The following is a 23,932-nucleotide window of genomic DNA, read 5'->3' as shown; positions in this document are numbered from 1 at the left end:
TGAAACCAGGCAAAGAGCCGCATGCGGCTCGCGAGCCGCGGGTTGGCCACCCCTGCTCTAGATTAAAGCATGCACTAAATGTTATACATGTGAATGTGTAGACTAAACAGAAAATGGGAGAATTCAGGTCTCACGGGTGTGGTTCAATCCTTCATTATAATAGGTGCTGCCATGACAATTATGTGTGTATCCATGCCTGCATAGGCCTGTCCCTATGATAGTGTGTAAGAACTTTCCCATTGGACATAACCATCATTTTAGAAATCGGGCAGAATCGCTGTTTAATAAACACACTGTGGTTCATCTAATGAGTCTCTGCCCTTCTCACTGCTTGAACACACCTGCACACAGGGTAAAGGTACAGATGGGGTGGAGCAGTGTTTATACAGTGACTCAGAGGTGAGTCTCAGCTAATCTTACCCACTAATGTGGCACAAAGGCAGAAGTAATTCCCACTAGGAGTGGGAGCTTAAGGTTGAGTGAGATTCCTGTTCTTGACAGATTTATCCTCCGTGACTGTTACAGCTTATGTGGAAGGTGTAGCCAGGTACTTCGATTATTACAAATCCCAGGCCTGGATGCAGAATCCATTGTTTTGCCTTGTTTTCTAAAATTTTTTTGCCTTCTTTCTAGTAAAGTATTAGAGATCTGGTTTATGGTGTAGTATGTGAGTGCTCTCTTCTTCTCCCCTGTGGGTGGGGGTCTGTGGGTGCAAGGCTTCTTTTGTGTGTCTTTCAGCAGTACTCCTGGTACTGGTTGTTTTTTTGGTGATGCCTTGAGAAAGAACGTGAGATCATTTCTGGACAGCAGCCAGACATTTTTCCCTTTTCCCTTTTCAGGGTCACATCTGGAACTCCAGTTCCACTCAGAGACCTCACTGGAGAACAATAGAAGACAGAAAAAAACATAAAATAAAGAAAACACTTTGGGTGGTTTCTTACAGAATTTAAGCAGGTAAAAAAACAGGAGTGCAATGTTGGTAAAAACCGACTCTGGTTATCTGTAGCGAACATTTGCCTTAGTGTGGTATCATTCTTGGTTGACAGATCAATACCTCGCAAAAATGATATGCAGTCCTGTGATATGTTTTGAGTAAGGACAAAAGGTTAAGCTAACAAACTGTTACCCATATCAGCTCATATATGGATATTTTCCACATTTTAAATAGTGAATGCTATTCTTTTGAGCTGCCCACTCTTCTCTGTTGGATTAGGGTGTGTGTAGCTGATAGTCAGAAGCAGAGAGGCATACATAAACATAAACCCATCCGACCAGGGCAGAGCTTACAAGACTCATGCCTGATCTTTCTGTTCCTCACCGCCTTTACCACTGGAGTGTGTGCAGTGCTAAGAGGTTGACAGCAGCATTAAAACTGATCTCAGCAAGCCATAATATACAGCCCTGATTCTGACGCTCCCTCAACCTTTGACCTTCTACTGATCAACTACAAACATTCTTCAGTTTATCGTGTGCAAACTGGAGTTTAGTGAACTATAGGAAATGTGAAAGTTTTATTACAACACAATACAATACAATACTTTACCAATACAACTTTTATTGGTTATGTCATGATTACCAAATAATACACAAATAAAAACCTAGATCTTGTCTCCACTGCAGTTTATTCAGTCGCCTCCCTGAAACGAGCCTTTGGGTTCAGAGTCAAGGCAGGTTTGTTCATACAGCACCGTTCATACACACTGGAGATTGTGTTTTACACAAGAAAAGAAAGAAGCTTATTATGACCGGAGGTCTATCACCTTGGGAAGGCCAAAAAGTATAATAAATAAAATTTAAAACAAAATTTTAAAGGAATAGAATATGAGTTAATTAAAATAAATAAATTGAAAGAAATAAAAAAAATGGGATTATGACAATAACACAGTCAGTCTTAAATAAGATTAAGATAAAATTCAAGTAATAATAATACTGAATTTAAGAATAATTCAGAGTACAGGTGGGTCAGATCTAAACAAGGTTTTACATATAAAGTGTAAAGATTAATGTGAAGGAGCACACAGTGATTGGACCAGAATTCTGTGCTGCTACAGCAAGAGACTGTTGGACCTCACTGATAAATCACACCCTGTATACAGGGTACCTCAGCTGAATAGAACTGATGCCATTCAGTTTAGGAGTTTTTATTTCAAATGCAGCTGCAGGGTGAGAGGACTGATCCTCTAAATGGAGTTTGTTCTATTTCTTGCGAAAAGTTGTTTTTCAATTTCATTCTTGCTGTCGTATTTATTTAAGCAGCCAATGTAGTAATTACTAAAACAGAATAGAATAGAATAAAATAGAATAGAATAGTCTTTATTGTCGCTGAAGAAACAGTGTCAAGAACAATGTAACAACAGTGAAATGGGATTTAGCATCCTCTCAAAGGCAGCATTTAAGACAAAATGATCATTAGGTCACCATAAGTTACATATGTGGTTTGTTATATGTAGAAATAATAAAAAAAATTAATTTTACTAAAGAATACTGACAATACTCTAGTCTGATCCAGTCTGATTTGTAACAAGGAGGGGAAGTTGGCATGCATGCAAAACTACAAACATACACATGAAACATTTTTTCTCAAAGCATGTTGTAAACCTACTGGTACAGTCACATTGAATTGCTCTGTCTGTAATCTCATCTCTGAGGAGACTGCACGAGGCACACACACACACACACACACACACACACACACACACACACACACATACACACACATATACAGACACACACACACCCACATTCCAAAGCACTTTCCTCACTGGGGTGGACGCAGTTTTCCTCCCTCCCCTTCACAAACACCAATGGAGACTACAGGATCCGCCCCAGGGCTTGGGCTATATGAAGGGACGTCGCTGGATCTAGCTGCACCCTTCTGCACACTCCAGGACACTCCAGTTCAGAGTAACTTCTCCGAGACGGTTTTCTCCTGAGTCCTCTTGGCAAACACCAAGCTACCAGCATGTCTGTGGTATCCTCGAAGGTCTATACTACCAGGCGTAGTGTGTATGGCGGCGGCCCTGCGGGTTCCACAATGGTCTCCCATCGGGTTGCACCTAAAGCCTACAGTGTTTCTGGAGTCTCCTATGGTGGTGCTGGAGGTGCACGCATGTCCTCATCCATAATGAGAAGCTCTGCTTCTGGGTTTGGTGGACTTGGTGCTGCCATGGGTGGGGGTGGTGGGTATGGTGGATATGGGGGAGATGCTTTCAACCTGTCTTCTGCCTTGGACGGCGATTCCATCACCATGAACGAGAAAGCTACAATGCAGAACTTGAATGATCGTCTGGCTTCCTACCTGGACAAGGTGCGCTCCCTGGAGGCTGCCAATGCTAAACTGGAACTGCAGATTCGAGAGTTCTATGACAAGAAAGGACCAGCTGCCCAGAGAGACTACAGCCAATACTGGGTCACCATCAACGACCTGAAGGACAAGGTACAGTAAGGGGCAATTGGTGGGGAGCTCTTAATGTGAGACCATGGGTAACTCTATACAGTGCATGATTATGCGCAGCCCAGAAATATAAAGGTGAAACATTGAAACTCATAACTAACTTTAGAGATAATAGATGAACACATAGTAATGATTGGTTGAGAGTCTTTGTGATATTAGGCATCCTCATCTGATTTAGGTTTGGTGCTTTATCTTGCCTAATACATACTTTGTAATGTCAATGTCTAATAATCGATTCTGTTTTAGATCAAGAAAGCCACCATCGTCAACGCCAACATTCTCCTGCAGATTGACAATTCAAAGTTGGCTGCCGATGACTTCAGAACAAAGTAAGATGTGAAAAGGTTTCTTGTCCTTCTTTAAAAATTGTGTTTTTACTGCTTACATGTCCTGATTTCATATTCACATGTATTTGTGAGGTCAAATTGGCATTAATCCCTTCTCTCCACTAACCAGGTATGAACATGAGTTGATGATGCGTCAATCTGTGGAGGCCGATATTGCTAACCTGCGCCGCCTACTGGACCAGACCACCCTGACCAAGGCCGACCTGGAGATGCAGATCGAAGGTCTTCAGGATGAACTGGCCTACCTGAAGAAGAACCACCAGGAGGTTGGTAGCATGACACATCTGCACTAAACTGAGCCACTATTGTTGCTTTGAGATGGCAAAAGAATGTGAAAAAACCACATTGATGATTTGTAGTGTACATGAACTTCTTCAACTTGAGAGTCCAAGAATGTGCCAAGAATCTGGCTGAAAAAATGGCTTCCTAAAAATCCATCTGACTGATTTTCAGATTTTTTTGGCAAAGGAATGAAGGAATGAAGTCAAGCATCTGTAATCATTCAAAGCCTTGCGCATGTTTCTGTAGGAACTAGCAGCTCTAAGATCTCAGCTGACTGGTACCGTGAATGTGGAGGTAGACGCTGCCCCTCAGCAGGACCTGAACAAGGTTCTGGACGAAATCCGCCGTCAGTATGAGGCCATCACAGACAAGCACCGCAGAGATCAAGAGGCCTGGTTCAATGAGAAGGTGAGGAGGGTTTACCCTATTTCTGAATACTATATTACAGTAGTCAAACGTCAACTTATGCTTTCCATGTCATTCAGACAATTCTAAACCCATAAACCCTAATAATCATTTTTGATGATTATTAGATTATGGATAAAATCCTTCCTAATTGATGTGTATATTCCTCCCCAAGTCCACAGCGCTGACTAAAGAGGTGGCCATAAGCACAGAGACCATCCAGACGTCCAAGACCGAGCTGACAGACTTGAGACGAACCTTGCAGGGCTTGGAGATAGAGCTTCAGTCACAGCTGAGCATGGTGAGAAGGGGACGCCTTCAGGGTGGATGAGAGTCAAAGAGGGAGGGAGGAAGGGAGGGAACAGGTCATAGAGCACATGGGAAAACAAGAGAGAGGGGGAGTATGATGAAATGTGTGGGAGGAGGTTGGTCAGAAATAGACAAGAAGAGATACCAAGGCAAAGTTCACAAACACATCCCAGAGACGCATACACATGCAGGAAAGAATGTAGAGGAGGCATTATGGGGTGAAAGTGAAAAGATCTTCTAAATGGTTTTGACACATGAGTGTGGACTTGCATATCCCCTGTGCAGTTCTGCTACTAAGAAACTCTCTGTCCGCATGAATAATCTTGCTGGACACTTCAAAAGGAGGTTCTGGACTAGGTCGATTCTTGACTTCTAAAGAGAGCATATTTCAATGCTGACATAAGACAGAGAGAAGTGCCACTGAACTTAAAGAGATAAATTCATGTAAGAGCAGGAAGGCCATGTTCAACCAAAGAATAGACTCTTGAAAAATAGAAACCAGAGTGTTATTTCTAGTGCCTTTGTGTATCTTAACATCCAGGCTTCCTGTCCAAAGTTAAATACAATAAACACTCTGAAACAGAGGCCCCTGGCCTAATTTTCCCATAACCTCTGTGTCTTTTATTTACAGAAAGCAGCACTGGAGAACACATTAGCCGATACAGAGGCACGTTACAGTAATATGCTAGCAAGCTTCCAGAACCAGATCAACGGACTAGAGTTGGAGTTATCTGAGGTCAGAGCTAGCATTGAGCAGCAGCGGCAGGAATACAACATGCTTCTGGACATCAAGACCCGTCTGGAGCAGGAGATCGCCACCTACAGGAGCCTCCTGGAAAAGGAGGAGTCCAGGTAGAGCCACTGTCATACATGCCTTTAAACGCCTTTCCTAAACACAAAAACGTGATAACGAACAGCATCACATCCAGTGCAATTAACCCTTGCTGTTATAAAATGAATAATTTATCTTTGTCTCCTCCTTTTTCAGGATTCCCAGCTCAGGTAATTATCATTTCTCCTCATTGCAGATATTGGACTAGGATTGTTCTTCAGAACTTTTGAGCAAATATAAACGGACCTGTCTGTTCTCTTTCAGGTGGATCCAGCACCACCACCACTGTCACTAAAACAGTGCGTGTCAGCTAAGCAGAGCATACGACCTTCTGAGACACTCACACTGCAAAGAGGCTGCCGGGGGGGTCACCACCAACAGGAATGGGGCAGGCCAAAAAAAACTGTTACAAAATCCAGGAAATGAATGTTGAAAATGAATGTTGAAGGAAAGTTGATAATGGAGAACATGCATCTCCTGACTGTTGCGTGTGAGAAACCTGTCTCTGAAAATAAAGCTGCTGGCGATAATGCAACTGTTTTGGGTCTCCAGTGACTACCGCAAGCTTTCATTTCATTCTGATACACACTTCACATGCACATCAAAATTAAAGTGAAAACAATACCGGGCATAATACATCGGATTATGCAAACTATAATTAAAACTTAAAAAGTTCTTCAAATGCCAAGTTACTTTCCATACTTGATGCACATTTCCTGAAATCATAGCAGTAGAAGTCTCTCAACCCATGCACAAAAAAGAGAAAAAAGGCAGTCACAAAAAAGGCAGTTATTAGTCACAAATTCTGCGTCTCTTGCCAAACTGTTCAACTACTAAGGCACTAAGGCACCATTGCAACACGCTGCAGTCGGCTGTTCCTCCACCCTCCCTCCGCTGCCCTCAACACGCTGCAGTCGGCTGTTCCTCCACCCTCCCCCAGTAACCCCCTCTTCACCCCATAGGGTGTTGCCAGGAGACGGTTTCATCACAAAAAACATTGAGCAGAAAAGCAAGGGTTAGGTTGTAAATGGAGCCAAGTCCTTGTTGATCATCCTTCTATCAGCAGTGCTCTTTGTCCTCAATAAAAGGTTATGATTACATAGAAAAAGGAAGACAGGAAGTGACAGATATCAAAGTACATAGCACGAGCAAGAGAAAAAGACAAAAACACAGACAGACTGTACCTATGGCTCACCTAATTATCTGCACCTGTGACTTACAGACTTCATAAAGCATATATTATATTCAGTTATACATTTACATTTATTATTGAACTTAAAATTCAGGGCATTTTACGATTCATACACCTAGACCAACTAACAGAAATATATTTTTAAATAAAAGTATTGTTTCTGTAGCCTGAGGCACTGTAATAAATTAAGTTATACTGATGTTGATTCTGGTTGAACAAAGACTGAGAATGTGGGTTCTCTTAACAAAGCTTTTCACTGAATAACACTATAATAGCACACCTAACAGGCCAGGACAAACCTGTATGTCTGGTGTCTGTACATGTATGGCTAGCCTAGAAGTGACTGTGTAAACAGGGGCAGACATTTTAAGTATGTGTTTCTCCATCAAAGTTTTTCCCTAGAGATCTACAGTGGCAATTGTGGCAAACCTCAAATATCATCTACAAAGGTAGAATACATCAAAGGTGGTTCTGCAATTAAACTTTACACGTGGTGTGGCAGGTACTTGCTGTTTAGGACAATTCACAAAATACAAGACACAAATTAAAATATGAATACAAAAACATTGATTGAAAGATTCTGTATAATGGAACTGTGTTAATAATCACTTGTTTTAGGAAAAAGCAGACACCAAACTGGACATCTATTCTAAGCGTTTCAAGGCTGGTGCGAGTGAGTCATGTTCTACAGCCCTGGGGCAGGCTGAGTCATCTCAACCCACCACTGAATAGAGCACGTCTGCCCAAACCTTCTGTAAGTTGGAAACAGTAACCAGATTCTCCCTTTATGAAGGCTAAAAAAAATCACATTTCAATCACGATTTTAACTTTAGTCAACATTGTAATCAGGCCACTGTTCAGAGTTATTGTGACATTTACATTTACATTTACGGCATTTAGCAGACGCTCTTATCCAGAGCGACTTACAAAGTGCTTTGCAAAACACAGCAACTGTGACAGGCAGAGGTGCAACTATCACACATCCAGCCCGAGAGGCGGACAGAATAACTCAGACGTTCATTCCGCCCATCATTCATGTGCTTGCTCAAGACATATACCTCATCCTTCTGTTTTCATTGTTCTTCGAACAGTGTCTGCGTGTTTGTGGTGTTGTAAGTTTGTGTCTCTACAGCAGGTCCTGTCTCTGTCTTTCTGGTCTGTGCTAAGCTTATTCATACTGTGCTCTATATTCTATTGGTTATGCATAGTGACTTTGGGTGTGGCAATATACTGGCACTATATAAATTAAGGTGCTGATGTCGAAATAAGTTTGATTTGTAGCTCCTCATTACAACTAACTACTCATCTCTTGTTCTCCATCTGTCAACCACACCTATGAGGGGGAATTTAACAGCATACTACATTAATTGATGTAGAACTGAAGTACGCCTAAAGTAATATTACTTTCCAAAAGTTAATGGTTAATGTGCCATATTTTGTCAATTGTGATTTTTACACCCCGATCGAAATTTGTCCTCCGCTTTTAAACAACGTTATTATAAGGCAGAAGTTTGTTTTAATGAAACCATTATACAAATACAATAAATTTGACTTCTACAAATAATTTTAGCTGCTATATAAACTAATAAACAAAAAGTGCTCCGCTCTGGGCACGTGTGATCCACAGCCCCCTAGTAATCACTAGTGTGTGTGTGTGTGTTCTGACTGCACAGATGGGTTAATATCTTACTATTTTCCTGTAAATGTTTACGGGTAAACAGATTTAAATAAATGGTTGTTTTCAAAGAATGCCCAGGATTTTAAGAATCCTTCATTACTATGATACCTGAGCGCCTACCCTCGGTGAACACGTAGATTGCTGGAATATCAGATGCATTTTTAATTTTTTTCAAGGTGTGGCAGTATCGTGCTGACGGATATATAGCTCTTTTGGAAACGTGGTATACATTTTATGGCACCATCCTATGAAAAATGTGGGGTCACGGCAATATGAAAGCATAATGAATATGGTAATAAAAAATCTTATTTATCTTATAAAAACAAAGCGACAGCTGCCTGCACCTGACATACGTGGTTATCTTATCAGTTCTTGCTTATTTCTTTGTCATTTGCAGGTTCACTCAGCTCTCACATTTCCTGGGAAGAGCCATCGTTTACTAAAACGATGTTTCTAGAAAAGACTGAGTTCCGCTGTATTGCCCAGGCTGCACTGCAGCGTCTATTCACAGGCGCGATCCCACTACTGATCGGCACGGGGGCTTTGACCTGCTCCGTTTCCGACCTGGGCCGGTTCACCCCTCCTTAGAAGACCTGGTGGTCCTGAGCTCCCTCTGGAGCACCATATCGATACCGAACTTAGTGCGGACACCCGATCGGCATAGTCCGCTACAGCCCAGAACCCCTGAGCTCAAACGGTCCGCCAGCCTCAGCCTCCCAGTAGCTTGGATTACAGGCGCACGCCACTGCGCCCGGCGGAAACAACGACGCTTTGCACGACTTTTAAATTTTCTACACGGCGTCTGCCCTCTAGTGGACAAAGTTAGTTACAGTGGCTAACGGTTTCTTCCTCACTCTGAAGGTTAAACGTAATAGGCTTACTAACATAATGTTTTTCTGTTCCATTTTAATAAATCTTTGTGAATAAACTTAAAAAAAAACTCTCTCAAAAAAGTGTCCGCAGTGTAACGTGTGAAAGGAAATCTGAAGAGTCCTTCACACAGTTGCAACGTAATATATTGGTCGTGATTAGCAACTACCCTCGGAGAACTCATAAAGAGCTGGAAGGTAGGATGCAGTTTTATTGTGTTTCCAATAGGAGGCAGTGTTGTTCTGACGAATAGAATAGTTGCATTGCAACAGTGACATATGAAAAAGGTTAACATATTCGCCCATTCATTTACCGATATTTAAGGTAAATTATGAGGACGAATAGTTAAATCGTTGCAATGAGATTATTTTACAATACATTCGTTTAGTTTGGGAGTTCAGACTTTAGAAGTCAAATGAAATTCCACTATAATTAGTCCAATTCTAGTAAGAAAAGACTGAGTTCCGCTGTATTGCCCAGGCTGCACTGCAGCGTCTATTCACAGGCGCGATCCCACTACTGATCGGCACGGGGGCTTTGACCTGCTCCGTTTCCGACCTGGGCCGGTTCACCCCTCCTTAGACGACCTGGTGGTCCTGAGCTCCCTCAGGAGCACCATATCGATACCGAACTTAGTGCGGACACCCGATCGGCATAGTCCGCTACAGCCCAGAACCCCTGAGCTCAAACGGTCCGCCAGCCTCAGCCTCCCAGTAGCTTGGATTACAGGCGCACGCCACTGCGCCCGGCGGAAACAACGACGCTTTGCACGACTTTTAAATTTTCTACACGGCGTCTGCCCTCTAGTGGACAAAGTTAGTTACAGTGGCTAACGGTTTCTTCCTCACTCTGAAGGTTAAACGTAATAGGCTTACTAACATACAGTGTTGGGGAGTAACGAATTACATGTAACGACGTTACGTAATTTAATTACTAAAAAAGTGTAACTGTAATTCGTTACAGTTACAATGAGAAAATATGTAATTCAGTTACAGTTACTTCTGGAAAAATTAAGAATTACAATTTTAGTTACATTTTTAAAATATAAACAAAAACCTTTGCGAAATATTTAATGATATTTTTATTGCTTTGCGCCCTATATCGCTGTTTCCCGCTTGTTTCTGTGCTGGAGCAGCAAGCTCGCGGTTCAGTTTCAGCTCAAGCAGCAATGACAGACGCCTTCACTGGACATTTAAGGAGCATTTGTTTTGTTTTCGTGTTGTCAATAAATGTGAACCATGTGCCACCATCGGCAACTATTTGTGATTATGCCAAGCCTTTGTGTAAATTTCGGAGTTTGGAGGTTTATTTCCGATCAGAAGGGTTGCCACCTAGGTCTGACAAAAAACAAGGACACTCTGTCATACGCGAACGTAAATTGTTGACGGGGGGCGAACGTAAAATGGACACAGCGAGAAAAAACAGACGGATTTAAAGTGTGCAGAAACAGTCTAAATAGTCGTTTGAACTAACTTAGTGAAAACCGGGACATTAAATGATTTTTTTTGCTGGGACCGAATATTAAAAAGAAGGAAAACCGAGACAAACTGGGACAGCCCGGGAAAACCGGGACAGCGAGGTGAAAACCGGGACAGTCCCGGGATAACCGGGACAGGTGGCAACCCTAGAAGGCAACCAGTATTGAGGTTGTAAGCGAGCCTACCGTTCGACAAGCAACATATTTAAATGAAATTTGTATGAAGTAGTGAAATGCAGTTTGGTATCTAATCAAGTGCAACACGTGCAGATTGTATAGAATGCAGTATTTAGAGATACAATGCAGTTATTTACAGCTAGTGTAAGTAAAGATGGTTAATAGATATGTGCAGAGTAGATAAATTACCTAGGGAAATGCATGTGTGTGTAATGTAGTTATGGCAGCACAATGCACAGGGCAAAGAAAAATATATGATATAAATAAATGTGATAAATACAGATGGAATCATACAGATAATATACAGATTATCCTATACCACTGTAGATAGGGCTATACAGATGTGGATTGAAGAGGAACACTGTTCAGATTTTGTGTGGATGGTAAGGTATGGATAGAGAAGGAAAGAATGGTCTTTGGGAAGAGTTCAATAAGGTGACCACTGTGGGAAAGAAGTGGTATCTGAACCTGCTTGTGTTAGTCTGCAAACTGTGAAAATGGTAGAGCCTGGGGGAGGAGCAGAAAAGAGTACGGCCCGATGACAGTAGTCTGAGAATCTTACATGCCTGGTGCAGGCATCTCTTCTTGTGGATCTCCTGTGATTGCCTGTCAGCAATTCCCTCTCAGCTTAGTACACTTTTAAGTTTCACACTGTCAGTTCTCAAAAATTAAATGTTGATCATGGGACAATACTCATTTAAACCTTAAAGTAATCAAAAAGTAATCCAAAAGTAATTAGTTACATTACTTTTCAAAAGTAATCAGAAAAGTTACACTACAATTACATTTTAAACAAGGTAACTTGTAACTGTAACGAATTACTTTTTTAAAGTAACCCAACACTGCTAACATAATGTTTTTCTGTTCCATTTTAATAAATCTTTGTGAATAAACTTAAAAAAACTCTCTCAAAAAAGTGTCCGCAGTGTAACGTGTGAAAGGAAATCTGAAGAGTCCTTCACACAGTTGCAACGTAATATATTGGTCGTGATTAGCAACTACCCTCGGAGAACTCATAAAGAGCTGGAAGGTAGGATGCAGTTTTATTGTGTTTCCAATAGGAGGCAGTGTTGTTCTGACGAATAGAATAGTTGCATTGCAACAGTGACATATGAAAAAGGTTAACATATTCGCCCATTCATTTACTGATATTTAAGGTAAATTATGAGGACGAATAGTTAAATCGTTGCAATGAGATTATTTTACAATACATTCGTTTAGTTTGGGAGTTCAGACTTTAGAAGTCAAATGAAATTCCACTATAATTAGTCCAATTCTAGTAAGAAAAGACTGAGTTCCGCTGTATTGCCCAGGCTGCACTGCAGCGTCTATTCACAGGCGCGATCCCACTACTGATCGGCACGGGGGCTTTGACCTGCTCCGTTTCCGACCTGGGCCGGTTCACCCCTCCTTAGACGACCTGGTGGTCCTGAGCTCCCTCAGGAGCACCATATCGATACCGAACTTAGTGCGGACACCCGATCGGCATAGTCCGCTACAGCCCAGAACCCCTGAGCTCAAACGGTCCGCCAGCCTCAGCCTCCCAGTAGCTTGGATTACAGGCGCACGCCACTGCGCCCGGCGGAAACAAAGACGCTTTGCACGACTTTTAAATTTTCTACACGGCGTCTGCCCTCTAGTGGACAAAGTTAGAGTTACAGTGGCTAACGGTTTCTTACTCTGGGTTCCCAGAAAAATAAACGTCAACCGACGATTGTTTTTTCACCTATTAAAATAAAACTTGAAAATGTAATTTCGCGTGCTCCGAAGATTTGATCATTTGGTCAGGGGTACGATAAAAAATGTAAAAAGTATAATGTTAAGCGCATAGACACACAAGGGTACGAGGTTAATAACGCACCTCACCCGGTAGGTGACGGTAATCGCCTGGGGTTCGTAAACCTGCCAGTGCGAGTAAAGAAGAAGAGAGAGGAACTTCACGTTAGGGATTGTGTTTTCACTGCACGTCAAAGGCTGATGAGTTACTTTTGAAAATGCATTGGTAAGACATTCTTCATAGCTAATGACATATAATAAACTAGTGAAATGCACTGCCGTTTAACGGTCGCTGTGATCGTGTTCAACACGTTACTAGTCAGTTAGCAAGCTAGGTAGCTAGCTAACAGAATGTCTAGCTAACTAACATGGCTACAGTAACCTTAACATTACCATATATGTTCAGGGATGTTGATAACAGTGATGCAAAACAGTAACTTATTAAAGTATGACAGTCGGAACTACTTTCTTGACTAATTTCCCAAATCGTAGCTGGCTAGTTAATAACCAGCTGTTTCTAGTAAGCTTTGGAAGGACAGGTTTTTATATATGTATATATGGTTGGTTACGGATTCAACTAGCTGACTAATTACAAGTTTCTCAGTGTATATATGTGAAATTGTTGAAACACTGGTTAATTCGCAGACTACGTCCAAGTTGGAAGTAAGTCAGGTATTTTTAGCACTCACAAACTGAGCAGTCAGTCTGAACTACCATGCAGTGTCAACTTACAGCCCAAGCTCTCAAAGGGAAGTGTAATGGAAAGTCCCACTTTCGGGGTTCAATGAGGGGAAATTGGCATCATCCATTAAATTTTTGGGTAATATGACAGAAAATAGCTGTTTGTTTTTATTTTGGCATGAGCAATAATTCTCTTATTTTTTAAGGCAGGTCACAGATGTGTTTGGCGGATGACGACAGTGACCATGGTGCCAAGCATTGGTTTCCTGTTATTGCTGGTTCTCCTCTCCCAGGTCAGAGGTTTCTATCATGCTTCTGAGGAGATCGCTGTGCCTGAAGAATGGGTCCTGCTTCATGTTGTCCAGGGCCATGTTGGTGCCGGCAACTACAGTTACCTGCGTCTCAATCACGACGGCCGCATTGTCCTTCATATGCGTAGCCTGAAGGGAGATGCTGACCTCTATGTGTCTGATAAGACACTGCGACCAGACTTTGACACGTATAAACTTCAGTCAGTCACCTGTGGCTATGACGTGGTGGTGGTTCCTGGGGACTTTGTCAGACCTGTGGGCATTGGGATTTATGGACACCCTTCTTACCTGGAGAGTGAGTTTGAGATGAAGGTGTTTTATGATCATACAGCTTTGGCAGAGGACCCATTTCACAAAGATTTTTACTCCTCTGAGGACAGTCCTGGAAAGCCCAAGCACCCACAGCAAGGCCCTGAGGAAGTGTTGGAGGAGGAGGAGTCCATTCTCTGGACAATACTTATTGGCATCCTTAAAATAATACTTGAAATTTTGTTTTGATTAAGATGTGATCATTGCCATTGTAACATTTTGCCATCAGAATTTGCATTTTAGGAAGGGGCACTGAAATGTGGTAAAATTACTGATATAACAGTGAAGAAAAGATTAATACAAAGATTGTATGTCTATATAGAGACTCCACTCTCTCTTGCTTTTTCTTTTTGTTCTGTTGTCTAAGTCTAGACATGGTACACCAGAAATAACTGAAACGTGATCTAATCTCCCTGCTGGTGTTTTCTTTCGTACATATGCAAATTTGACTTGATTGATTGATCTACATACCCAGTTCCTTTTGTATAAAGAGTTTGTGATGTTCATTTTCAGCAGTCTTCTATATTGTGCTCAAAACCATTGCCAATTTATAATGTAAGGAGTCATTTTGAATCTGCTGGAGCTCTGAGCACTATGCAATCATAGAAATATATGTTTTGGATTGGAAAACACAGCTGTGCCTTTTGTATATCCTTTCAATGACATGGAAAGGAATGATCTCATGCAACTGTAATGTTTGTAACATTTTGAAATAAAGGCAATCACTTGTGCAAACTATAATCTCTCCGTTAACAAGATTTGGACATAGCATTTTGTGCATTAAGCCTTGTGACGAGTTATTGTAGAGTAGTTTTATCTTCTATTTTTATTATTTTTTTATTCAGGCCGTTTAAAATACTGTATGTAGTCAAAGTTTATATTTAGTGTAATTAAATTTTCTTGTGTAAAACAGTACGAAGAGACGAAACGTAACAAACACTTTGAACTCCAACGTGTTGTGCAGAGGACTTTCTCCCTTTTGCCAAGCGTGAAACGTATAATTCAGTCGCCAAAACAAGAAATTGCGTCATAAGTCCAGGACGGAAGCGAGCCGTGCTGCGACCTTCCGCCTGGAGGGCTAATGCTGCATGTGGCGGTTACTGCTGCAGTAGTTTAACTTTTATCTCATAAAGGACCATGTTTCGAGCTGCGTTAGGAAGGTGTGGAAGTGACACGGTCAAGCGCGTAAGTAAGCAAACAACGGGAAAAAACAGCGGATTTTATTTAGGTGATGCTACACTATTTGGTGCTATTTGGCTAAGGTGGTGCACGGCAGCAGAGCTGTCGTGATGTGACACCATCTCTCCCTCTCTCCCTCTCCCCCCCCACTCTCCCACTTTATTATGGCATTGAGTCGTCAGCACCAATATATGTGCATTTACAGGTCAGATGAACAGCGTTAATGGTTTGCTAACCATGCGGTGATTGTTTTCCTAAATCAGTTTATCTCCTCCTTGTCCGGAGAAAGCGGTCTTCCCTCAAATTTACGACTCCCACCGAATTTAATAGGAGCTCCACGTGAAAGTGAGTTATTCTGCAGACGATCCTGTAATGTGTTTCTTTAATGCATAATTGCCATGTTACTGTTTTTGTTTAAAATTGCCATTGGTCATTGCCTCTTTAGATATCGGAAGGTTCTTCCAGAGTTTTTAAATTATTTTCAATGGTTCAGACCTTGATCACTTTAGATAAAGCACTGTTGATGCCACATGCCTGACCTCGTGTGCCTTGCTTCCTCCGTTCTCCTCGCTGGTTCCAGAGAGAGCCCTTCCACCCATCTCTGATCTACCAGTGCTGCGCAGATGTGAGCCTGATGTTCCAGCTGACCTCGCCCCGCTCCAGACGTGGCTGCACTCACTAACAAGTCGCGACACAGAACCTCTAGGTGTTGTGGACCTTCACCCTAATGTTTTCTCTGTGCCTGTGAGGTAAAGCGCGCTATTCTAGCCTTTTCTCTTTTGCATGTTTGCATCGATATGCAGATTGATCATTTATTACTATAGTGTGCAAAAACTCAGTGATTACTTTCAAAGCATGTCTTAAAGTAGATAGGCCTACAGATCAAATAAGGTTTAATATTTCATACATGCTTTATCATGTGTGTGCTCTGTCTGTTGATATGTAAAAGCAATTTGAGCTGCACTATAGAAAAAGTACTATATAAATTGATTCTACTTATTATTTAAAAAATGTTTAAAGTTGCACTTGGCGGGTAAAAGCAATACTGCCGTACTGAAATGGTTAGACAAATTTAGAAGCTTTTAGAAGATTTCTTTTTCAGTTGGTTTACACTTTCACAAGTACAGTTTTTCAAAATCTAGACTACTGTAAGTAAATATTGTGTTTATAAGTAAAAACATGTATAGGGATGCTTTAGCCTTTCATTTATTTATTTTGATTCATTTCATGTCCAAGAATTGACATACTCCATGCTGTGGAGGTCTGGCAAAGAAATTTCAAGAGAATTGTAAGTAGCCATCAAGTACTAATGTAATACTGAATGAATTCTTACATCAAGGGCGAATACAGAACCACTTAACTCAAATGTATGTACTATATAATCAAGTGTATGTGCACACCTGACCTTTATACCCGTGGGGCCTTGTTGGTTGGCCCATTACAAAACCATGGGCGAAAATTTGTGTTTGCGTCCTGTGTGACGGTCTCTACTCTTCTGGGTTAGGGTAGAGTTTGGAGTGTCTCTGGGACCTCAGTATTTGTGAGGTCAGGCACTTCTGTTGGATAAGAAGGCGTATTAGTGTTGGACGGTGGACATTCCATGACTGTGTTTCTGATTTTATACGTCGGTTGGCTGAGTGTGGCTGAAACACCCAAACTCTGATATTAGAATGTGTCCACATACTTTAGTCTGTAGTGACATTTACAAAAATGTATTGTGTGCATGCACACACACACACACACACACACACACAAAAATACTGCTTCAACAGAAACATAATAATTTTAAGGCCATGGCTTCATTCTCTTGTCAAGTATACCTGAGTGTGAGTGACCTCATACTAATTCAGAGGGCAGGTGCAACCACACTGCAGTTTGATCTTGCTGATAAGTGTTTTATTAATAGTGTTTATTAACCTCCAGAGCTATGCCAAGGTGAAGAGTAGGGCAGAGGTTAGAGGAGGAGGCAGGAAACCATGGAAACAGAAAGGAAGTGGTCGCGCTCGGCATGGAAGCATTCGCTCACCATTATGGAGGGGAGGTGAGATCGTCCTTTACCTAACACAGCCAGACACACACTGGCATTCAGCCTTGCAGCTTGATACCTGGTATTTTATGTGATCAACTACTGCTACTGTGTACAGCTAAATGACGTCTGGAATACGAGTATTTGAATCTGAGCTGTCTCTGTTTAAGGGGGAGTTGCTCGTGGTCCAAGGGGACCTACCAGTTACTATTACATGTTGCCCATGAAGGTGCGTGTACAAGGACTCAAAATAGCACTGACCTCCAAACTGACTCAGGTGAGTAAAGACTCATCTCTAAGGAGCAAAAACTTTGGCAATATAGTTGTGATTAAAATTAATGTTTCATCCTTTAGTGAAACACTAGGCCAGGGATGCACAACTTGAAGGAGGAGCCGGGCCAAAAATAAATGTAAAGCTGGTTGAAGGGCTTGAGTTTAAATTGTTAAATTGCGGGGGGGGGGGGGGGGGTGTAGTGTAAAATGGAGACAAATTATGTATTATGTCGTTCAAATTCTGGCACGAAGCCAGAAGGCGGTCCAAATTATTTATCAGCTGGCGGGCCCTCCATATGTTGTGCACCCCTGCACTAGGCTTTTTTTTTTTTTTTTTTTTTTTTTTTTGATAATGGAAGTCATCATATTTACTTTAAATGGAATATGTTTATGGTATCTAGGAAATATATATGGAGTACAAAGGGAGTAGAATTTTGCCTTAAACTCCATACGTCTGTATTCTGTATACATGTAATATGAAGCTGTTTTTTCCTTTAGGATTATCTTCATATCGTTGACTCATTAGAGATCCCCAGTCCAGACCCACACTACCTACAGGACCTCATCAGTCACAGACAGTGGGGGGACTCGGTTCTGATTGTGGATGTGTGAGTATACCCCACTTGCAGGTTATTTCTTAAGTGTCTTGACTTGCCAAAACATCAACCTTTCTTGTTTTTATCTTTTTCAGAGGGGAGGAATTTCCACAGAACATTCTTCAAGCCACACAAAACCTGAAGACAGTGAATATAATTCCAGCAATAGGTAAGCCTGTGCTTACAAAGTTACAGTGAACACTCCTATGGTGTCAAACTCTTGCTTTCAAATTCTCCTCTGTACATGCATTTTAATAAGACAACCAATGATTACCTTCATGTCCCCACACCTCCTCCCATGAAATTCTTCTCACTTTACAGGTCTGAATGTTCACAGCATGCTGAAACACGAAGGTCTGGTCCTCACTCTGGAGGCAGTGAAGTTTCTAGAGAAGAAGTTATTGTGGCATGACTCCAGATTCACACCACTGTACCCTTTCAAACTCCCATACAGTGACCTGCCATGAACTCAATGTATAAAAAAAATTTATTTCATAAACAGTGATCTGTCACTCATTCCTGTCTCACAGTTCACAGGCAATGGAAATATACACCAATAAATAAAAACATCACCACAATTGACAAGGTGACACGCGTTCACTCAAACTCTCATTAACGGTAGATGATTCTTGTTGGAATGATGCCGTTCGCCAAATCATGTCGAATCTCCCATCTTAAGGCGGAACGTTTCTTAGCCGTGGGCACCACGTAGGTGTTGGGGATGTACGTCCTCTGAGGCTTTGGCTGCAAGCATGACAAAATGGTATGACGACAAAAACAAAATATATACAGTGCAGGTAATGGACAAAGTAGAAGTCTTTGATATGAAAGTGGCTATTGCTTACAGGAGGAGGCTGGTACATGAGATGTTCCTGAGGACACAAGGAAACAGGAGGTATTAATTTGATAAGAATATGTATTTTATGTACATTACACAGGTGAAGAGTTGGATACGCGCATTAGGAGTCTTCGTGGAGTTAGCTAAGTAGAACAGGATTTACTATACCCTGATAGCCCAGTGTAACTCCTTCCTGTTCTTCTCACCGGGCGCCTTGAACAACTCCCACTCCTGCTTATACTGGAAATACCTGACAGGAAGAAGATTGAGAGGGTTTCAGGAGCAGGTGAGGATACCTGAGTGTCAACTCTGTAAAAGCTAAACAAATAAGGCTTCCAACATCACTGGACTGGGTTTCTTGGACACTCAAAGGACATCTTACTTTGCGACAGGATCAGATTTTTTCAAGTTTCTTGTGTGTGGGTGATCCATAACTGGACGAATAACTGAAGAGAAAATTATGGGATTATTATTAAGACTAGGAGCTTGGGTGGAGGTAGCAGAAAAATAATGTTCGTCTGCAAGGCAATACCTTTTGATATAACCCGAGTAAAGTTAATAAAGTCTAGTCAAGAGAACAGGTCTTAAGAATTCAAAGACTGTTGTGTGTGTGTGTGTTCAAGCATTTTGCCCCATTACGTTCATTCAATAATAAATCTAGAACCAGAATCCTCAATTAACCAAATTACACAACAACTGAGGTGTCTGGACCCACAGGAGCATGTGCTAAGCAACAGTGTAAAATCTTACAGGATTTGGGGCGCCGTTGGATGTCACTCTCGCTGCGTGATCTTGTCTGCAATAATAAAGGATTAATAAAAAAAAAAAAAACAATCATGACAAGAGCACAACATATGAGGTAAGCTAAAGAAAATCCGGAGGAGTTATACAGTAGGCTGGGGCACCAGTGGACAGCAGTGATCTTCACTCTGGCCAGTGGCCCCCGTGTGGTCTGTGTGTTCTGTTCTGGCATTGAGTGCTACTAAAACACAGCAAGTAAAAGCTGGACGTGCTCACCATGCCTTTGATGTAGGCCTGAAAAGCACTGGGCAATTGTTCTGTTGCTGAGCTGTGCGTGTCACTATAGCTGCCGTTTTCCTCACTGACAGGGTCCAAATCACACGGCCCTCGTGGAGCGGACACTCGCAACAGGTCTAAACGCTCCTCCAGCTCACTTACTGGCTCTATGAATAAAACAAAACACAAACACATGCAAGCTGATGGACAGCCAACCATCATGCCAACCCAGATCTCCACATGTTCATCAACTCATTACATCATCTTGGCAATTGAAACATAAATAAGGGCTGAAAAACAACAAAGCAGAAACTTTAAGCTGTGTAAAACTGGGTGACACCCACCAAGTCTAAACACAAGTGGCTTTACTTTCATTCCCTTCCTTGTCTCTCGTCTTTCATGGCCATCTTTACCCATGTGGTCTTTTGTTATGGTCACTCCTTTATTGGGTCGCATGTTAAAGGCGTGGTGGTAATCCAAACATAATGTTCCAGCATCCCAGACATTGTTGGCATTGGCTGCATTATGGCTAGTTGAATTGGTCACTTGGTAATGAACACCAGTGATGCTCTTTGTAGCAGCAGAAAGTTTTATGTCCTTGTCACCATACATGCTGGAAGTCTGCCTGTCTAGTCTGTTCTCATCAGGTCCGACAGCAGCGTGGTCAACACAGTGATGCATAGACACACCTTCATTAGGGCATTCAGCATGCAACACAGACACCGTCAGTGTGTGGTCACCTCTGCAGTCCAGACCATCCAAGTCATCTTTAAAAGAGTCTGGCCTCCGTGTCCCAGAGCCATACGTGAAGACACTTCCTGCTGAGCTGCCCATAGAGGCTTCCGTGGGTCCTTCGTCAATGCTGACTTGTTCCACAGATATACTTAGACCCTCTGGATTCACAGAACATCTACTCCCTTCTTTCCCACAATCTTGTTCTTCACTTCCAGTCTGCACCTTGCTCATCTTTACGCTCTGACAAACATCACTAGCACGACTTTCTATTTCCTTTTCACTCTGCTGATCATCACTGGTCAACTCCTCCGGTCTTCTGTACATTCTCTTTTTGTTCACCAAATGGCCATTTTGTTCATCCTGGTTAACTCCATCTACAGTGTGGTCAGTGTGCACAAATATCATCTCGGTCACATCTTGGCCATATTGATTTACGTCCTCACATTCTCTTCTTGACGTTTCTTCACTCTCAGAGTCCTCGTCTTCAACACGTGATTTTATCATTTGTTGCTCAGTATTGGGCTTTTTATCCGCCACTTCCTCACCATCCGATTCTCTCGTTTCTTTCTTCTTCTCATCACTGCTAACTTCATTTTGTGTTTCCTGTTCTTCTGAGCTTCCTTCATCATCTTCCACACCGTCCTGTTCATCTTCACACTTAGAAGATTCAGTCTTATCTTCACTTCTCGCATCAGCCCCTCTGGTTCTTAACTTGCTGCTCTCATCGGTACCACCTTCCTTCACTAAATGCGCTCTTGTCTCTTCCTCACTATCCTCTCTAGAGTTTTTTTCAGTGCCATCGCTTAAAAAACACTTTTTCATGCTCAGCTGTTCACCTCTTGGTCTTTGAACTGCTTCCTCGCTCTTAAGGAGATCTTTCAAACACTCATCCTGACTTTTGCATTTTCTCTCCTCCCTCAGCTCTGCTGCAGTCCTCTTGTCTGCATCACCTACCGCTACACAATCGTCCCCGTCCTTAATCTCCCACATACTGCTTTCATGCTCGGTCCGTTCACCCTCACTGTAATACTTTACAGAGCATTCTCCCTGTTCTTCATCACTCTCCCAGTCAGTCCAGAAGGACGAAGACGATTCTTTGTCCTCTTCACTGATATTCTCCCAGCAGCCTTTATACATTTTTTTCTTTTCAATCAGAACCAAATAGAAAACTAGCATATACCCCAAGCCTCTGCAAATGGCTGAGAGGGAGCTGTGGTGATTAGCACTGATCAGATTAGCACTGATACTCAAGTTTTGCTCACAAGGCCTAGGGTGCCACCAGGTGGTATGACATGTACATGACATTCACTTATATCACTTACACTTATAATAGTAATTTTAGAAAAATACTTACCAGAGTCTTCACTGGTTGTAGATTCATCACAAACATGAGACTGTCCCCTGTGCTTCCTTGGAGTAAAAGGTTTGGAATTATTTAGTTGAAAAATTCTACACTTGAATCTGAAAAACAATACTTTCTAAAAAAAAAAAACACCACACATGATGCAAAATGTGCGAGAATAACCTCACCTAAGCACTTTTCTCCTGATAGTTGCTTTTCCATTTGTGTGAGTGCCTGTGTCAGGGCCAAAAGTCTGACTAGCAGTCAGTACTGAAGAACAAATGTCTAAAGGAGCCTCCTCTACTGCAAGCCTATTGGGAGCTGTTGACGGTCTGGTGTACCGGGGAGCCACTGAGTGCTTCATATATGCGTCAAAGTGACCCTGATACACACGATCACCTTCATTAAAAGCTGAGGCCGGGACCTTGTGAGGATAAATATAAAAATACAAAGTTAATATACATTCACGAATCATGAAATAACAGTCAGAGGTAAAGTGGGTGGGGGCTGTCATCTGTGGGTTGTGTCCATACCTGATGTGCTGCATCATTGTGAGAGTAAATGTAGCTATAATCGAAACCAGTATTGTGTACCTGGACTAAAAGCAAAGATAAAACGGATGACTTACATTAATTTAACATTAAACTGAATTTTGCATGTTTTTGTGGACATTATGCCATCAAATACCACCACAAACCTCTCTCTTTAGTGACCACAGGACTCTTGTCAGAACTGCTTTGAGATTTTGGAGAGCTCCACTCGGCTGAGGTCTGGCTCTTCGACTTCTCATGACAAATCAGCAAATCAAGATCTAGAAAAAATTGTCTGACTATCAAAATGATCGATGTTTCATAACGTAAAACTAAACCCCGAAAATGTAGAATATTCGTTCATATTCGCCCACCTCGTTTGAACTCCCGCAGTCTGTGCTTCGGCACGTTCGTGTACCCAAGAACACTTAACTGCTGCTGGATCTCCTCCTCTGAGAAGTCAAGGTCTTGCATCGTCTGTGAAGCGCACGGAAGAACCCGTGAGGAACCGCTACCTCCAAGATCAGATGCAACTTCTGCTATATACGATTCAACAAAGAAAAACAAACACCAACAGACGGCATCAATTAGGAATAGGTAGATGTTAAGTGACATCTGATATAGGCTAGCTTGTTAAACATCTAACAGATAATATTAAACAACTAAGCAAGACACTCAGTAAGCTAAACTAACCATGTAAATAAGTGGAGAACCATATCAACCATCTGGGATGTGGTTCATGTATCCTAGTTTACTAACAACATAGTTAGCAAACGCTAACCGCTAACTACTCAAGTTTTAAGTCCAACAGTAACCAAACGCCACACATCCAGCATTAACCTTCTTAATTTAACATGGTACAATATATACATCTATATCATTAGCTACCTTTCTTGTTGGCGATATGTTTTCGCGAGTACCAAGACAACGCAGTCAGTTACAAATCTTTGAAAACGACGCCCTTTCTTCTACATACGAGCCAAGACTGCATAGACGTGTAGAAGGTGAAATAGCGCCACCTATCGTGCAGGAGAATGTGGCGCTTCTACTGTGACTCTTTAGAAACGTTAATATAGTCGTACACAAAAACAACACTTCATAATAATACTTATTTATTCAAACAAGTTTCGAATACACTCATATAAAACTATATGTAAACGTAACCAGAAACAACGTTTTAAGGAAATTGCCTATTTTATTAAATGTAGTAACTTTAAACATGGTTTTCAACATTGTGCATACATTTGATTAATTGATCGTCGTGATACATTGATACGTCGATGTCAATCAAAGCTA

The 23,932-nt window shown here is 41.7% G+C and overlaps 4 protein-coding genes across 6 annotated transcripts; 3 read left to right on the top strand and 1 right to left on the bottom strand.

The window, feature by feature from the left end:
• The first annotated feature begins 2,859 nt into the window (after positions 1-2,859).
• LOC143528778 (keratin, type I cytoskeletal 19-like) lies at positions 2,860-6,164 on the top strand. The gene is made up of 8 exons (XM_077024661.1): positions 2,860-3,436; positions 3,701-3,783; positions 3,911-4,067; positions 4,330-4,491; positions 4,664-4,789; positions 5,429-5,649; positions 5,786-5,799; positions 5,894-6,164. Exons 1-8 carry the CDS (start codon positions 2,963-2,965, stop codon positions 5,941-5,943), a joined length of 1,287 nt encoding a protein of 428 aa, XP_076880776.1. The 5' UTR covers positions 2,860-2,962; the 3' UTR covers positions 5,944-6,164.
• A 6,721-nt stretch (positions 6,165-12,885) lies between these two features.
• On the top strand, positions 12,886-14,841 carry c12h6orf120 (chromosome 12 C6orf120 homolog). 2 transcript variants are annotated; one of them, XM_077024659.1, is made up of 2 exons: positions 12,886-13,025; positions 13,687-14,841. In XM_077024659.1, the coding sequence occupies exon 2, from the start codon at positions 13,711-13,713 to the stop codon at positions 14,287-14,289; it is 579 nt and encodes a 192-aa protein (XP_076880774.1). In that variant the 5' UTR covers positions 12,886-13,025; positions 13,687-13,710; the 3' UTR covers positions 14,290-14,841. The 2 variants fall into 2 exon arrangements, with proteins under 2 accessions (XP_076880774.1, XP_076880775.1); XM_077024660.1 differs by having other exon boundaries at positions 12,903-13,025; positions 13,691-14,841.
• Positions 14,842-15,134: 293 nt separating this feature from the next.
• Positions 15,135-18,764, top strand: mrpl4 (mitochondrial ribosomal protein L4). The gene is made up of 9 exons (XM_077024658.1): positions 15,135-15,285; positions 15,543-15,624; positions 15,860-16,028; positions 16,516-16,567; positions 17,203-17,320; positions 17,476-17,582; positions 18,077-18,186; positions 18,270-18,343; positions 18,496-18,764. Exons 1-9 carry the CDS (start codon positions 15,238-15,240, stop codon positions 18,639-18,641), a joined length of 906 nt encoding a protein of 301 aa, XP_076880773.1. The 5' UTR covers positions 15,135-15,237; the 3' UTR covers positions 18,642-18,764.
• Positions 18,765-18,778: 14 nt separating this feature from the next.
• hyls1 (HYLS1 centriolar and ciliogenesis associated) lies at positions 18,779-23,660 on the bottom strand. Of its 2 annotated transcripts, none has more exons than XM_077024656.1 (12): positions 23,525-23,660; positions 23,011-23,175; positions 22,804-22,917; positions 22,640-22,704; positions 22,295-22,530; positions 22,119-22,174; positions 20,030-20,196; positions 19,763-19,808; positions 19,395-19,458; positions 19,181-19,262; positions 19,020-19,046; positions 18,779-18,918 (listed from the first exon to the last, which is right to left on the bottom strand). In XM_077024656.1, the coding sequence occupies exons 2-12, from the start codon at positions 23,108-23,110 to the stop codon at positions 18,787-18,789; spliced, it is 1,089 nt and encodes a 362-aa protein (XP_076880771.1). In that variant the 5' UTR covers positions 23,111-23,175; positions 23,525-23,660; the 3' UTR covers positions 18,779-18,786. The 2 variants fall into 2 exon arrangements, with proteins under 2 accessions (XP_076880771.1, XP_076880772.1); XM_077024657.1 differs by having other exon boundaries at positions 23,011-23,172.
• Between the last annotated feature and the right edge of the window lie 272 nt (positions 23,661-23,932).

Source organism: Brachyhypopomus gauderio, chromosome 12, assembly GCF_052324685.1.
Source record: "Brachyhypopomus gauderio isolate BG-103 chromosome 12, BGAUD_0.2, whole genome shotgun sequence".
In the NCBI taxonomy this organism is placed as follows: Eukaryota; Metazoa; Chordata; class Actinopteri; order Gymnotiformes; family Hypopomidae; genus Brachyhypopomus; species Brachyhypopomus gauderio.
The sequence above is the reverse complement of the archived record's forward strand: the minus strand, read 5'-3'. Positions and strand labels throughout refer to the sequence as shown.